Below are 17,111 nucleotides of genomic sequence, written 5' to 3'. Positions count from 1 at the left end.
TTAAACCTAAAGAGAAAATTAGTATGATTCATTTTGCGTAATTTGTAAGTCCCCATTCAAAACACGTAACAAACAACAGAGGGTTTTTTTTTTGTTTTTTTGGTCAGGTGGAGGCTGCCTGCAGAAGGCACATGCTGGGGTTCAGAGGATTCTTCTGAGTCGAGTTACACCGAAGATCATGGTCAAGAGGTCAGGCCAGGGGCTTGCCTTACCTCCTTCTCAGTTTCCGAATATTCTTTGAGTCTCTCCACGGCCACAATGTTAGTCTCCATCTCGGACGACATCCGAACAAGCCAGTTCAAGTATGTGGTGACCTGTGAGGGGAAGAGTCATCCGATGGGGCTTCTAGAGTGAACGTGAGTTGTTTTCTTCTCATGAAGACAGCACGAATTATGAAATGTTTCAGATAATGAAGGCCCAGAAGACAGCTACCTCAGATACCGCGGCCAGACCTGCTACTCTGCGTCTCTTATGCCAGCGCCACATTTCAAAATAACCCGCGGGGCTACACAAGCAATCAGAAAGGAAATGAGAAGGTATTTCCAATTAGATTATAGTTAAGAAAACACACTGCGTCGAAATTTGGGAGATGCAGCTAAAGCAGTGCCTCGAGGGAAATTGATAGTATTAAGTGCACTCTTCCGGGAGCTGGAGGCATCCTCTCAGGCCGTCAGGGACGCTCCTTGGCTGATGGGGGAGTCCTGGCTGCCCGGCTAATTTCTCCCCTGCTTCGGTCAGTCACTGGGCTCTAGACCTGCACCTCAAACTCCACGTGGCCCTCGTCCCCTTCCCCCACGCCCAAGCGCCTGACAACCGGCTCCCCAGGAAGAGAATTAGCAAAGTCCGCCTGAGTGTGCCCGTGTCTTACCTGCAGGGAGTAGGACACCGAGAGGCCCACCAAGCCGGCACTGAGGCTGCGCCGGGAGGTCACAGCGAACAGCGAGGCAAACAGGACGATGCAGTTGCCCACGCACTCCAGCCGCACGGCCAGCCACCTGCGTGGACACAAGCGGAGGGGCAGGGGCGCACACACGCCCAAGTCAGCTTCTCAGAGACTGGGTTTCTGCTCGAGGGTGGGGGTGGGGGAGCTGGGGGGCCACTCTGCTTGCTGAAATAATTCCCCGATAGCTCCTGAGAGAGGCCCTGTTTGCCCAGTTCATGGGACATGGGGAAGAAGGGCCGAAGGGACACATTTCAGGAATTCCTCATTGGTCTGGCAACCCCGGGGACTAAAAGAAAGTTCTCCAGAAGTGATCTTCCCAGGAAACTGAAACTCGCTTTCTTCAGAGCCAACCTTTTCTCACGGAAACCTTAAAATTACATCCATGCGTGCGTTTTTAAAAAAAGGTATCTCACAAACTTCTGAAATGCTAAGAAAAATCATCAACTCTAAGAGGCACCCGTGATTTAAAACAAATGTCTCTTGGCAGGAGGAGGAGGAGGGAGAGTGAGAAATAAACAACCCTTCTCAACACAGCCAAAGGGTCCCCAGACCTAGATCACTGCTGTTTTAGAAACATTAAAATATATTATCTTTCCTTTAAAATATAGACAGATTTACAAGTTTAAAGCTAACTTTTGTAAGCTATCACATAGGAACACTGTTTTTATATTTGAAAATGTAAAGCATTCTAGAGAGGCAGTATCATCAATTTGTTTTTTCCCACCACATTCTTAAAGATCCGTGTGATGGATCCTCGTGGTGTGAGTTATTCCCACAGAAACCCAGATTTCAACAAACTCCCTAAACAAACTCTGCAAGGGAATTGCAAGGTCTTTCCAGCAACGCCCCATCTTCCCGCCCATCTCACACTAAGGGATTTCACAGTGTGCAGTGGGTCACTGCCAGGGTGCTATGACACTTCTCTGAAGTCTCCTCTCTCTCACATCTCAAAAAATATCTTAGGAGGTAAGCAAGTGAGGACGGGATGTTCTAGATTCAGTCAATAATTAGCCAACTTCTACTCCTTTCTCTTTCAAGCCCGATGCTATTCAACCATGCTTGATCCCCCAAAGGGCAATTTCACACAGTCTAACCTAATAGTATTACTAATAAAACTGCTTCCCACACTCATCACCCGGGGGCGGGGGTGGAGAGAAGCATGTGAGGAGAACACGCAGGAGCCGAGGCTGCGGTCACCGACAGTCCTGCATCACCGGGACCACGGCTGAAGGATGGCCCTGCGGTATTTCTGACCCAGAAGAACTCTCCGCGCCTGCGCTTCAGTGGCCTGCGGCCACGCGCTGGCTGACCACGTCCTTTCTGTTTCTAAGGGTCCTTCCCTCCTTTCCTCTCACCGAGCCTGAGCCTCCTTCCCGTGAGGCCGGCGCTGGGCCCCACGCCCCACACCTCCGGGAGCCTCCCCCACAGCCCCGCGCCCACCTGTTGGCCACGATGCTGGGGTAGTAGGCCTTCTGGTTCTCGTCCACCTTCAGGTCGCTCTGGCGGATGAAGCGCTCCTGCTCCTCAAAGGCGCGGATGACGCTGACGCCCAGCAAGGTCTCGTTGAAGTGGGAATAAACCGGGGAGCGGCTGACCGACTCGAGGCGCTTCAGCTGCCGGGAGGAGGCCACGTAGAACCTCTGGGGGAGAGAACGGAACCGGGGGTGGGCGAGGGCCCCTCATCCCATCCTCCCAGGGCCCTGCTGGAGAAAGTCTGGACGTAAGTGACCCCTTGGGGGCAGAATGCTGGACCGGGCTGCTTTCACCTGAGGAATGGAAGGTGTACTGACTACAACAGTAACCAGGGCGGCAGCAGTGATGAAAATAACAGCTCACGCTCTGGTGGAGCCCGGATCTCTGCTAGCTCAGCTGGTAAAGAATCCGCCGGCAATGCAGGAGACCCCGGTTCAATTCCTGGCTCAGGAAGATCTGCTGGAGAAGGGATAGGCTACCCACTCCAGTATTCTTGGGCTTTCCCTTGTGGCTCAGCTGGGAAAGAATCGCCTGCAATGCAGGAGACCTGGGTTTGATCTCTGGGTTGGGACGATCCCCTGGAGAAGGGAAAGGCTACCCACTCCAGTATTCTGGCCTGGAGAATTCCATGGACTTTATAGTCCATGGGGTCACCAAGAGTCAGACATGAGTGAGTGACGCTCACTACACTGCATGTGGAGCCCAGCATCCCAGCACTGCTCTAAGCACCTTCACAGCCATCAGCTCTTTAATCTTCATCAAAAACCTATGAGGCGCTCATTCCTGTTTCACAATGAGTAAACTGAGGTCAACCTCTTCCCTAAGGCCATGTGGCTAGGAAGTGGCAGAGCTGGGATTCAAACACCAATAGTCCGGCCTCAAAAGTGCTGACCTCAACATGGCATGGCCTCTCTGATGCCATTGACCCCGAGGGTTTACGGACCCCGCAGCGTTTCTTTTGGACAAGCAGACCTCAGCGTAAACCCTGCCTCTGCCTGCCCCATGGGCAGAGACCACGTCCACTCTACTCCTGCCCTAACCCATGTGTTCAGCTCGTTAAGAGACAGAACAAGACCCACCGGGAGCGCTGAGGAACTGTGACCGAGGCTGGACTGGTCACTGAAAACCTCTGTTCTCCTGGCTGTTTCTGCATCTGTACAAAAGGACCCGAGGAGACCGAAGTTCCCTCTCCCGGACGAGCTGAAGATGTAATGTGTCTGCGCTGGCCTCATCAACAGCAGGGCCAGGCAAGTGGACACAGGCACTCAGGGCCACGCCTCCTGCCCCCTGGGCTGTGCTGGGTGCCCTGGGCCATCTCGGGGCAGAGACCTTCCATGGGGAACACGGAACAGAGTGGGTGGCTCCTATGAGGCCTTCAAACTTTTTCTGGATGCCAGCTCACATGGGAATTTGAACTACCTGTTGGGGAGCCCTCTGGGGGCCCCAGAAACTCTGAGAACTAACCCAGGGGTCCCACCAACCCGGGCCGCCTCATACTGGGGGTTCTGCCAATCCCTGCACACGGTCAGATGCCACCTGTCCTCCGGCGGCTCCCACTGCGCCTTGGGACGCAGTCCAGACCCTGTGGTCTGGCTCGAGGACCCCGGCATCTGCCCCCATTACCCTCTCCTGGGATCACCTCCTCTCTCAACTTTCTTTCTTCCTGGGTGGAAACTATTCTAAAACGTTTGACCTGCTCAACTTATTTCACTTGTCATGTTCTCTGGACTTTATTTCCTCTAAAAAGTGAAACTGAGACTTACTTTTGTTATGGAATAGTCTTATTTTTTAAAAAAATTATTATTAGCTTTCCTTTTAAGCTCTATTCCTGGAGAGAATCCACCCTGTGTACTCACCTGATTCTTCCAGACACCAAGGAGTGCCTGGTGCTCGTAAGTGAGAAATGAATGTTCGACATACACCTGTCTTGTGCTGGGCTTGGGCTGAGAGCTAAGACACTAAGGCAAGTTCTAGGGAATTTTCACAGATGCCATGCAATTCTGGGGGCAGAAATGACTTATTCCAACAATCTGGAAGCCCCGACAGAATTCCATATCACCTTACCTCTTACATTCCTTTTCCTAAAAATGAATTGCAAACACTAATGTATCAGTTCAGTTGAGTTGCTCAGTCATGTCCAACTCTTTGCGACCCCATGGACTGTAGCACACCAGGCTTCCCTGTCCATCACCAACTCCCGAACCTTACTCAAACTCATGTCCATTGAGTCGGTGATGCCATCCAACCATCTCATTCTCTGTTATCCCCTCCTCCTCCTGCCTTCAATCTTTCCCAGCATCAGGGTCTTTTCCAATGAGTCAGTTCTTTGCACCAGGTGGCCAAAGTGCTGGAGTTTCAGCTTCAGCATCAGTCCTTCCAATGAATATTCAGGACTGATTTCCTTTAGGATTGACTGGTTGGATCTCCTTACAGTCCAAGGGACTCTCAAGAGCCTTTTTCAACACCAAAGTTCAAAAGTATCCATTCTGCGGTGCTCAGCTTTCGTTATAGTCCAACTCTCACATCAATATATGACTACTGGAAAAACCATAGCTTTGACTAGATGGACCTTTGTCAGCAAAGTAATGTCTCTGCTTTTTAATATCCTGTTTAGGTTGGTCATAGCTTTTCTTCTATATTTGAAAGTGAAAGTTGCTCAGTTGTGTCCGACTCTTTGCAACCCCATGGACTGTACAGTCCCTGGAATTCTCCAGGCCAGAATACTGGAGTGGATAGCCTTTCCCTTCTCCAGGGGATTGTCCCAACCCAGGGATCAAACCCAGGTCTCCTGCATTGCAGGTGGATTCTTTACCAGCTGAGCCACAAGGTAAACCCAAGAATACTAGAGTGGGTAGCCTATCCCTTCTCCAAGGGATCTCCCCAACCCAGGAATTGAACCAGCGTCTCCTGCATTGCAGGTGGATTCTTTACCAACTGAGCTATGAGGGAAGCCCTCTTCTATATTAGTGTATATTAATTATTAATGTAGTATTAATATAGTGTAATTATATAGTATATATAATATACAATTAGTGTATATTAGACATACACTAATGTATATCCATTTAAAATTTTTTTCAAGTGATATAGATAAGATGATTAGAAAACCATTACATTAAGTCCATGATCCCTGAGATACACACTACTCAGATTTCAGTGTATAATGTTTTAATTCTTTTCCAGAGAGAGAGAACAAACACCTATCCTTACATATCCTTAAAAGCCACTTTTTGAGATGCAACTTACTTCCACTGGAAAGTGCACTAAATCTTTACAGCTTGGTGAATTCAATGTTTATCTACACCTGTATATGCACCACCAGATCAGAATCTAGGAAACTGCCTCGTGTTCTCTCACAGTCAATTCCCCGTAGAGCCACTCTTCTGACTTCTATTTCATCGCTCCTGCCTGTTCTTCAACTTCATAAAAACAGAATCACACAAATGTACTCTTTTGTGTCTGGCTTATTCTGATCAATATGGTATCTCTGAGACTCATCCTCCTTGTGTGTATTAGTAGCTCATTCCTCTCTACTGCTAGGTCACGTCTTTTGTATAAATACACCATGATGTATGTATCTATCCTCCTGTGACTGACATTTGAGGTAATTATGAATCATAACGCTAAGCACATTCTAGCCTATTTGTTTCTGTGATACAGTCTCTTGATTCTTTTTCAAAAAAATGTTTGTTTATTTGGCTGTGCCAAGTCCTAGTTGAGGCACGAGACCTCTTCGATCTTTGCTGTGGCATGTGGATCTTTGGTTGCACCATTCAAACTGTTAGTTGTTTTATGTGGGATCTAGTTCCCCAGCCAGGGATGGAAACCAGGTCCCCTGTATTGGGAGCTCAGAATCTTAGCTGCTGGACCACCAAGGAAGCCCCTCTCTTGGCATACACAGCGAGACTGCTGAGTTAAAGGAAATCAACCCTGAGTTAAGGATTCACTGGAGGGACTGATGCTAAAGCTCCAATATTTTGACCACTGGATGCAAAGAATCAACTCACTGGGAAAGGCCCTGATGCTGGGAAAGATTGAGGGCGGGAGGAGAAGGGGGTGACAGAAGATGAGATGGCTGGATAGTATCAGTGACTCAATGGACATGAGTTTGAGCAAGCTTCGGGAGATGGTAGGGGACAAGGAAGCCTGGCGTGCTGCAGTCCAAGGGGTCACAAAGAGCTGGACACGACGGAGCCACTGAACAACAATACATAGTTAAAAGCTACGAGAAAAATTCTCCCATAATCTCTTTCTAAGGATTCGTAAGGCAATGTTTTCATTTTTCTACCTCCATTTCCAGTCCTGCCCACGCACATTACGCATTTTGTCTTAGTTATAATGACAGTGTGCCGACAGCATGGGCCTTTGGCTAACTTCTTTCCCTTTGTTGTTTAATAATAAAATTATTGGTGCTTCAACAGTGTGTTCCCAGTTCTCCTGTTAAAGAGATGTTAACAGTCCATTAGCACATTACCCATGGTGTGCTCAAGGCCCTGCTACCGGCAGGTAGATATCTGAGCTGCCTTGAACGTCACAATGGGCCTCCTCTTTTGTTCTTTTGAATTGGGTCCTCCAGGAAAAGGTCCAGCCGGGGTAAGAACACGGCTAACATTTTTGGTAAATGCAGCTGGAGGACTTTCCACAAAAGCTGGCATCGATATAAAGAGAACACAGAAAGGGTCTGGGAACTGGATGAGCTCTGATTCCATCTTTGTTTACACTCACCAATGCTGGGCCACAGCGTGGACGCCAAGCCATGGTGTAGGAGGGTGTGGGGTCTGGCTGACCCGGCCAAGGCCTCAAGAAACCCACACCAACAGGCCACACACAGTGCAGTGTGAGTACAGAGCACCCCCTGGCTTCTTACTCTTATTTTGTGCAGCAGTTGTTAGGCTCCCATCTAAACAGCAGTCTCCCGTTAGCACGTATGCTGCAGCTGCTTTTTTTAATTAAAAGAGTATTTTTACCAATATACATGTATTTGATGACTTTGAATTTAAACACTTAACAATCAGCATGAGCAAGGTAAAAAGGTGTCCTTTTCAGGGGCAGGAAAACACAGTCACAGTTACCAGCTTAAACTGTGGAATCAGATGTGAGCTCACCTTCCCAGTTCTGCCCCCTGGACCTCAACATACTGATCTGTTAACTGGACGCACCACAGTGAAGCGGACGCAGCCATCAAATGCTCCCTTACTCTGTTCCCCTTTCTGGAGCTTATTTGTGATGGTTGGAGCTCCAGTAGTCTTCTTGGACCATGAAACCAACTTAAGAATGGAAGGCAAAGATGACAGAAACACACACACACACACAAAACCCCCAAAACAAAACAGTGAAGGAGTCTGAAGCTACCAAACTCATCAAGCTGTCATGTGTGTGTGTGTGTGCTAAGTCGACTCAATCGTGTCTGACTCTGTGCTACCCTACGGACTGTAGCCCACCAGTTTCCTCTGTTCATGGGATCCTCCAAGGCAAGAATACTGGAATGAGTTGCCATGCCCTCCGCCAGGGGATCTTCCCAACCCAGGGACTGAACCTGCATCCTTATGTCTCCTGCATTGGCAGGCGGATTCTTGACCACTAGAGCCGCCTGCGAAGCCCTGAACAGCACACCTCTAAACTTCTATTATGGCTTCCTTGGTGGCACAGGTGGTGCAGAATCTGCCTGCAATGCAGGTGACCCAGGTTCAATCCCTGGGTTGGGAAAATCCCCTGGAGAAGGGAATGACAACCCACTCCAGTATCCTTGTCTGGAGAATCCCATGGACAGAGGAGCCTGGTGGGCTACAGTCCATGGGGTCACAAAGAGTCAGACAAGACTGAGCAACTCATACTTCCACATTTACTTTCAGATCTCTATTACAGGGGAAAAAAATATCAAAGCTGTTACTATTCATGTCTCCATTATCTGCCTATTACCTAAAGAATTTCATACTTAGAGAAAGTTTAATAATAATGATGACTTCGTGGCTATAGCTTATTTCCTTTTAAAACTTTCAGCTTAAAAAAACCCTTATTATTAGGAAAAAAGGATGTTTGGTTATTGTAAGCTGAAAACCATCAACTTAGGTATTCAAAACCAACAAAAACAAACCTTAACCCTCCTCTGAGACATCCTCCATAGCCTCACGCTGGGGAAGCTTAAATGGTCCCCATTTAAGTTAAAAGTAAAGTAAAAAGTTTAAACCATTTAAACTTAAGTGGTTCTCACCGGACAGCGACACAGAGCAGCACTCGTCCTGGACCCCAGGACCCACCTCTCACCTGCACTAAGAAGTAGATGAGGCCCAGGGGCGGGATGATGACTGCAGCCATGGGCGTGGCCAGCAGGATGATGATGCAGGCGCCGATGACATTGAACAGGGAGCCCATGAACATCTTGATGACCTGTGGGATCATCGAGTCCACCGTGTCCAGCTCCTTGGAGAAGCGGTTCACCAGGTTCCCGCTGGGGGTCCGCTCGAAGAAGCTTATGGGCGACCGGAGGACGTTATGCAGCAGGTCCAGGTGCAGGCGGCGGGAGGCCAAGATGCCCCCGATGGACACCGCCATGGAGTAGCCGAACACCGAGATACCTACAAACACTCTCGCGTCAAACTCCATGGCGGGAGACGGACCAAGTGGGGCCAGGGGCGAGGGGCCGTGTGACCATGTGGACAAAGCAGCCTGGACGCCCAGCTTCTAATAACAATAATGGTGGCAATTATTACCCAGCACATACTATGTGCAAAACTCACCGTGTCTTTTACGTGCATCTAATCCTTATGAGGACCCTGCATATGTTCTATTAGTACCCATGTTACAGATATGGAAGAATACTGGCGTCGGTAGCCTTTCCCTCCTCTAGGGGAATCTTACCAACCCAGAGATCAAACCCTGGTCTCCCGCATTGCAGGCGGATTCTTCACCAGCTGAGCCACAAGGGAATACCAACTAAAGCTCAGATGGGCGAATCCCTTTGCCCTCCAGAAGAGGGTGGGCTTGGAGCCACACTGCCTTGCTCAATGCCAGCTCTGCCATGAATAAGCTGTCTGACTTTGGGCAACTTACTGAACACTTCTGGGCCTCAGTTTCTGCATCTCTAAAACAAAAAAAAAATGAGCTCCTACCTCATGTGACTGTTGCAAAAGTAAAATAAAACACCTTAAAGTGTTTACAACAGAACCAGACACCAAGTAAGTGCTGAGTAAACATTAGCTATTACTGGTAATGCTGCTGTGTCTGGGGATCTTTGTGGGACCACAGGAAGGGTATACACAGGATTTCTCAGCGTCCTCACTGTTAACCTCTGGGGCTGGATCATCCTCTGTTGTGGAGGCCGCACTGGGCACTGCAGGATGTTTAGCGACATTCCTGGCCTCTAGGTCCCAGCAGCACCTGCCCCCACAGGGAAGCTGTGACAACTCCAAGTATCTCTAGACATGAGGGTAGCATTGCTTGCATTACGAACCAGAAGTAGAAACTGAAATTCCCACCTTTGTGCAGGAGGTAAAAGTCCACAAATAGGACTTCACAGAAACTCCATCACCCTGCCAGAACAATGAGGGGCAAGAGTCCTTGGTCACCTTCTATTTCTCAACTTAACTCATCTGTAAAATAGGCACGTTGGAGCTCCCTTCCCCTCTGTCTCCTAGAGCCACATGAAACAGCGCATTCAAAAAACGTTCATTCTGCAAATATCTGAGTGTCTATTATGTGATAGTTACCGTGTGTTTGGCTTGATTTGTGGGTCTAACAAAACCCTGACAAGTTGGGGGACCTGATTCTATAACAAGAAATGGAAGCGGCTCCAAGTGCCAAGAGCAGGTGAGGGGCAAGGCAGGCTCACCTTGTGAAATGCCCAGGGCTCCATAGACACTCAGCCGGACTTGCGTGTGCTCCTGGGTCCCGTTGACGATGGGGTCATCCGTCCAGAGACTGAGCCAATAGTTAGAAGCCAGGGAAGCCACGTGGTTACACAGGAAAAGGAAGATGCTCAGAAAGGAGATGAAAAGCCCAATCGCCTTCATGTAGTCCCAGTACACGGACAGCTTGACCTGGGACCAGGAGAGAAGGCATCTTACAGAACACACCCACCAGCCATGCCTACCCAAGGTCAGGAGCCTCAACGGACCCTGTGCAGTCCAGTGCCCCCACCTAAGCTCATGCCTACAATCCTCTTCCCCTTCAGTTACTTGGCAAAGAAATCAGCAGAAGCAAAGCCAAGGTTTCTGCCCTCACAGGCAGAAGAGACAGGCTTGAGCAGTGAGACAGGCTTTCATCAGATAACTGCCCAGATAAATGTATAATCCCAGAGAAGGGCTGGAAGTGGTACATGATTCCACGGCAATATAAAACTGGGTATCCTGACCTAACCCAGGGTGGAGAGGAATCAGAGGAGGTTTTCCGTAAGGAAGGGACATCAAAGAATTAACCAGGTGAAAATGAAAAAAAAAAAAAAAGGCATTCCAGGCACAGGGATCAACATGTGCAAAGGCCCTGGGGTAGAAGGGACGCAGAAAGGAGGCAAGGATAGCTGGAGCGTGGTAAGGCTGGAGAACAGGGAGTGGCTGGACCACACAGGACCCGAGAGAGCCTGTCCAGGATTAAGTTTTACTCCAGGACTATCAGGAAGGCATCGAAGAGTTTGAAGAAAATGGGAAGATGGGATATATTGCCTAGTAACCATGACCAAGTGTCACATCCACTCCCCCCACCCTCAGTCCTCAGAACACGCCACTGGCTTCCAATCACTTGGCCCTTGCTCAACCTGTTTCCCAGCTCCACGGAGTGACAGCCGGGGGCCTCTCTCACCCCAGTGTCTCCTGTGGAGCCCAGCGTGGGGGCCATGTAATCACGTGCGGTCACTCAAAGGGCAGCTGCACACCACGGGTGGGCGCAGTGTGCTCTGGGTCAGCCTGACACCCAACCTGCTCGGTGTGGATTCAGCAAACGCCGGGTATCTTTCCCTGCGTGTGCTCCCTGTCATGTCAGGCTTTTCATGAGGGTGGACTAAACGGGATTAGTGCCCTCATAAAAGGGATCCCTCACCCTTCTGTCCTATGAGGACACTGCGAGAGGATGGCCATTTACGAACCAGGGAGCTCTCTCACCAGACACTGAATCTGCTGGCGCCATGATCCTGGACTTGCCAACATCCAGAATTATGAGCAATAAATAAATGTATGTTGTTTCTAAGCCACCTGTACCATGGTCTTCTGTTATAGCAGCCCAAAGGGACTAAGACAGGTGCTAAAAACAAAGCCCAGCTGAGACCTTCTCACTGATAAACAGGCACATCTCAGACACTTGGAGGCTTGGTTCCAGACTACTGCAAAAAATCGAATATCCCAATAAACTGAGTCACATGAATTTTCTGGTTTCCTAGTGCATATAAAAGCTGTATTTATGCTCTACTGAAGTCTATTAAGCGTGCAATAGCACTATGACTAGAAAAACAATGCACACACCTTAATCAAAATATATTTGATTGCTAAAAAGTGCTAATCATAATTTGGGTCTTTGGTGAGTTGTAGTAGTAATGTCAAAGATCACAAATATTACAATGTTAACATAGTACAACAATAACAAATATTTTATATAACGACAAACTATAATAATGATAAAGTTTGAAATATTCCAAGAACTACCAAAATGTGGCACAGAGACCCAGCATGAGCAAATGCTGCTGGAAAAATGGCACAAGATTGCCACACACCTTCAGTTTATAAAAAACACAGCATTTGTGAAGTGCAACAAAGCCAAGGGCCATAAAACAAGATCTGCCTGTAATAAGGGCAAAAATACAAAATAAAAAGAAGTGAAAAACAATTTTTTCTGATGACACAATTAATGTACCTCAGGGTTGCGTCTGTGATGACACCCACACACAGCTGACCCCCGTGAGGCTGGAGCCTGGATTCAAGGCATCACGTCATCTACGGCTACCGAGGCCCCAGCTGCTCAAAGGAGGCAGCCATCAGGAAGGCAGAGGCTATAGGTGACCACCCTGGAGTCTGAGAGTTGGGTTCACACCCCAGCTCTGTTGCTCACCAGCTGTGACCTGTGGCAAGTCACCTTGGCCCTCCACCCTGGTTTCCAGCGCTTAAAACAGTACCTTTCAAGCCTCCTGGGGAGGAAGATGTGAGTCAAGATGACCGCACCCCAACCAGGGCCCAGCTCCCACAGACACACAGCAACTTGACCACTGTCCTCACCTGCCCCGTCTGAGCCTTGTCCGCCTCCACGAGCTTCCAGGTGTCCTCCGTGGGCCCGGGCTTCTGCAGCTCGGAGGTGCTGGTGTGGTGCCGGCTCACATCCCCGCTGTAGGAGGAGGAGCTGCTGAGCTGCCTGGGGAAGCAAGGCACATGGACATGGGTGTCCCCAGAGGAAGGCCCTGGGCAGGATCGGTGGCCTCCCCCCAAGCACCAGGCCTCGTTCACTCCTCTGATTTTACAGAGAAGACCTATAGAGGGGATGGGTCTGGCCCCAGGGTTCCATGGGAGAACTATTCCTTTAGGCAGATTTTATTCAAAAAGCATCTCCCCTCCACACCCACCCCGTGCTCATCAGCTTTATGCGGATCATGACAGATCATCACCCAGAGAGCTTTCCTTCCTGGGGAGATGTGTGCTTGAGGGACGACATGGGGTGTGTGTGTTCATATGTGTGTACGTGTGCACACATGCATGTGCACACGGCTCAGATTCACATGAGCAAAGGGATGGGGTACGACTTCCACTTTGCAGTCAACTCTACTGCCTTCTTTGTCTGTCTGCCCTGATGCGGTGAGCGTGGAGGTGGGAGAGGCCCAGGGGGCTGGAGGCGGAGGGGTCCTCCAGGATGCGGCCAGTTAGGGACTGAGGAATGGAGTCCTGCCAGCAGCCTCGTGCATTTGGAAGCGGATCCTTCCCCAGACGAGCCTTCAGTTGATCACCCCAGCCTGGCTGATGCCTTGGTTACAGCTTTTGAGAGACCCTGAGCAGAGAAGCCAGCTAAGCTGTGCCCAGACACCCCGACCCATAGGAACTGAGATGACAGACCACTAAGCTTGTGATCACTTGTTACGCAGCAACAGAAAAATGAATACCCAGTGAGCTGTGAATTTCCGCTCGGTCCACCCATGGTGCGCTACTGCAGTGTCCCGTGGTCACCCACTCCGACATCCCAGGACGGCCTGCAGGCGCCTGCCCCATCTCAGCTAAGCCTTACCTTATGCTGGCCGCCTGCACAGACCAGGGCAGTGCCCCCTCAGCCCCCACATGCTCCAGGCGAGGCACTGTTAAGAGTGCTTCACACACACACAAACACACGCCGCGCTCACACCCGGACTGCTGCCCCAGCAGAGAAGGAAGAGTGTCATGTACGACACATAGCTGGGCCCAGGAGGGGACTGCAGGCAGGGTTCTGAGGGGCACAGAAGCTCATGCTAATTTTCTTCCCAGCCCGTGTCTGTGAAATCCCCCCACCCCAAAAGAAGCAACCCCAGGCAGCTCCAGCTCACCTAAATAATAGCTGAGCAGCATTTACTGAGCGCCGGAGGCAGGAGGCACCATTCTAAGTGACTACATGCCGTATCACAGAGGCCTTCCTACAATCCTGCACGGGAGGGGCGCCAAAGGCCCTATTCGACAATGGAGGAAACCAAGGCACAGACAGGTTAATGCCCCTCCTCCAAATACCCCATGATCTGACCAAATGCAACCTTCTTTAAAGCACCAAAGCATAAAACTTATGAGCACTGGCTCAGAGGCTGAACTCGGGTTCAAATAGTCAAGCTTGGCTTCTCTCCGGCTGTATGGCCTGTGGACAGCTCTCAGTCTGCCTACCTGTAAAATGGGAAGATGAGAGAAATGACCTCCAGGTTTATGGACTATACAGGACTTGGCACTGCACCTGGCTCCTAATGGCACATAAAATGAAGCTGCTATTGTTACTGTGACTATTTTGAATTGGCTGCTGGCTCTTACAGCCTCAACATTCCAGGCCCCGCTGAGTGACTTGAGCAAAGAGCCACGACATGTAGGGAGCTTGAGTGTCAGAAGCACAGACGGATGGTTAAATCTAGCCGTGAGGCCTGCGTGAGCCATGCCCCCTGGCAGGAGCACAACGAGGCTTCCCCTTTGGGCCTTTGCTCTCTGGGAAGTGAGGTTCCGCCAGGATTCGGGGTGTGGGGCGGGGGAAACAGAAGCTAAAGGCCCTTTTTTGGCGGTGAGCCTTGCTGCAGACACCCGGTTCCTCCTCCCTCACAACTGGCAGGGGGAGACACGTGGTGCTGGGAGAATCCACAGGGTCCCCCAGCCCGCTCCATCTCACCTCTGCATTTGCTTCCCTGCTGTGTCCGTCACCAGCATGCCGTTCTCCATCTGTTTCACTTCCTTCCCTGGACCACCGACGCCTGCTAAGCCTGGCAGAAAGGAGGAGGGGGCGGACGGTGATTTCAAAGGCTGGACACTAACACCTGTCACCATGTGGGGAGATGGCAGATAACCTGGCCGCCAGGAGGCTCAGAAAGCAAGACCTGCTTTGCAGCGGCCACAGACAGGCTCCCTGGCTGGCCAGCTCTCTCAGGGACAGGGACAGGGTTTTGCAACCATCTCAAGAGCCCTGAGCAAGTGCCCTGTGCCAGCAGCAACCAGGAAAATCCAGTTCTGCTGATGGTCTCTTGGCAGTATGCAGCCTGGCTCATGGAGTCAGGACACAAACGAACCACGCAGGGGAAAGGACACGCTCTTCTGGTCCCCAAGCATCAGTGAAATCCCAAATAAGTAACAACCCCTTATAGACAAGGGCATCAGACACTGGAGTCCCAGGCGCCTCCAGCCAAGGGGTTAACCCATTGGTTGCCAGATCAAGGGGAGGTCCTGAAGATAGGACTTAGGGGTTACCTGGGACTGCTGGGGCAGTGGCTGTTCTCCCAGTAATACGGAACTATTCCAACAACTGATACAGGTGCCATGGGCACACCAGCTGGGTATCTGCTCCAATCCCAGGAAGTATCCGCCCAGCATTAACACTGATCCCTGTTACCTTAGAGACAGTGGCTGACATTTATTCAGTGTCAGCCGCTGTATTCTGCTGAAATACATTATCTCCTTTAATCTTCCGACAAGTCAGGGATGTGTTTATTACCACCCACTCTGCACTGACTTCCTCACTCTTTGGTGCCGGGAGACAGAGAGCAGGAGAGAGAACATAACGCAGGACTCCAAAGGGCTGACCCCGGAGGAGGATGCAGGAGAGAAGTTACGAAAGGGTATGAATACACAGCCAGCAGTGAACCTGCGAACATGCTGATGTGACAAGAATTAAAGCAGAATCCAGAAAGATAGATTCTCTCAGGCAACAGCCATGGGAAGCGACAGAGGATGGCAAGGAAACAGGGCTGGGGGTCGTTCCTGGGCTGATGGGGGAGCTCTGGGCCAGTGATTCTCAATCTTGGCCATGCGTGACTCATCCGGGGATGCCCTGGGGCCGTCCCTGGTCCCTGTACTGACTCTGCCAGGGAGGCTGACTCCACACTGGGAGCAGTCAGGGGGCTGGGGGCTGGGGGCTGGGATGTGTGGGACGTGCTCGTTCACCTCCTAGCTGTGTGAACTGGGGAAGCAATGACCCTCTCTGAGCCTCACTTTCCACATCTGCAGAATGGGAAGAACAGCAGCACCAGCCCCCATGAGCGGGAGGAAGAAATGAGGCTGTGCTTGGTGAATGGAAGACAAGGTCGTGGTGCGTACTGTTATCTACATTGTTAAACCTGTCCCATAGATAATTCTGGGGCACATCCATGACTGAGAATCACTGTTTAAATGTTTCCTTTATAATCAGCATCTTTTTTAATTGGGAAAAAAAAAACCTAAAACAAATGAAAAAGAAGAGTGATAACAGGCAGGACTTCCCATGCAGTGGCCTGCAGATAGCGCGCACACACATGCATAGCACTGGGGCCCAAGCCTGGCCTCAACTGTGTTCTGCTGTGCAGGGTGGGGGTGCTTTACAACACTCCCAGAGACCCCCATCTTGCAGCAAGTACTTCAGAGAGCTCCCTGTCCTGCCTGGCTGCCCAGGTGCCCTCTGGAAACCTCAGCCTTCCCTCCCCACTCCTGCTTCACATGCAGTGCAGGTCCCCACAGTGGCCTCCATGGTGGCCTCTTCATTGAAACCCTATTAGCCCACTGGCGATACACCAACTGGGGCAGCTGGAAAACCTTCGTCTACAAGGGCGGGACTGTGAGTCCCAGGAGGAGAATGGGAATGTGTGCGCTACATCGTCCTGTTCTTTGCAGGGGATTTGCCCCCTTTCCCAGTCTCCCAGACCTGTCTCCCAGGATGCCCAGGCTTCCCAGCCAAGGGGGAACCTGCCCAAGGTCAGCCCATCAGGATCCCTCCCCCAGAGGACTTTAAGTGGTGGCCCCACAAGGACCAAAGATCTGTACAACTGCTCTGTCCCCAAAGGAGTCTCACGTCCAGAGCTCCCAATGCCCGAGCCTTGATTATCCACTTCTGCCTTTGATTTCTGCTATCTGCCTTTGACTTCCTTTTGCTACTTGGTATCTTTCTGGTAAACACCCTTGTTTAAGTGGCCAAAATCAGCTTCAGTCACTGTCAAAAGGGGGCCTTGGTGTGGACCCTCAGCCACACACTGCTGGCTCTGGAAGGCAGGAGGCATGGGTCTGCTCTGGGGCCAGTTCATGCCTTTCTGTCCCTAGAGGGAGACTGG

The 17,111-nt window shown here is 50.5% G+C and overlaps 1 protein-coding gene across 2 annotated transcripts in view; it reads right to left on the bottom strand.

Moving 5' to 3' along the window:
• Window positions 1-17,111, bottom strand: part of ABCC1 (ATP binding cassette subfamily C member 1 (ABCC1 blood group)) — a 145,156-nt gene that overhangs the window by 8,060 nt on the left and 119,985 nt on the right. For both annotated transcript variants that reach the window (XM_070460911.1, XM_070460913.1), the window contains 7 exons: window positions 14,711-14,801; window positions 12,613-12,745; window positions 10,245-10,452; window positions 8,681-8,991; window positions 2,384-2,583; window positions 869-995; window positions 213-314 (listed from right to left, as the gene is read on the bottom strand). In XM_070460911.1, the coding sequence (XP_070317012.1) occupies window positions 213-314; window positions 869-995; window positions 2,384-2,583; window positions 8,681-8,991; window positions 10,245-10,452; window positions 12,613-12,745; window positions 14,711-14,801 (1,172 nt within the window). The remainder of the gene's footprint in view (window positions 1-212; window positions 315-868; window positions 996-2,383; window positions 2,584-8,680; window positions 8,992-10,244; window positions 10,453-12,612; window positions 12,746-14,710; window positions 14,802-17,111) is intronic.

Source organism: Odocoileus virginianus, chromosome 33 (assembly GCF_023699985.2).
Source record: "Odocoileus virginianus isolate 20LAN1187 ecotype Illinois chromosome 33, Ovbor_1.2, whole genome shotgun sequence".
NCBI classification, from domain to species: Eukaryota; Metazoa; Chordata; class Mammalia; order Artiodactyla; family Cervidae; genus Odocoileus; species Odocoileus virginianus.
Note: the sequence above shows the minus strand (reverse complement) of the source record. Positions and strands in the feature narration are given on the sequence as shown.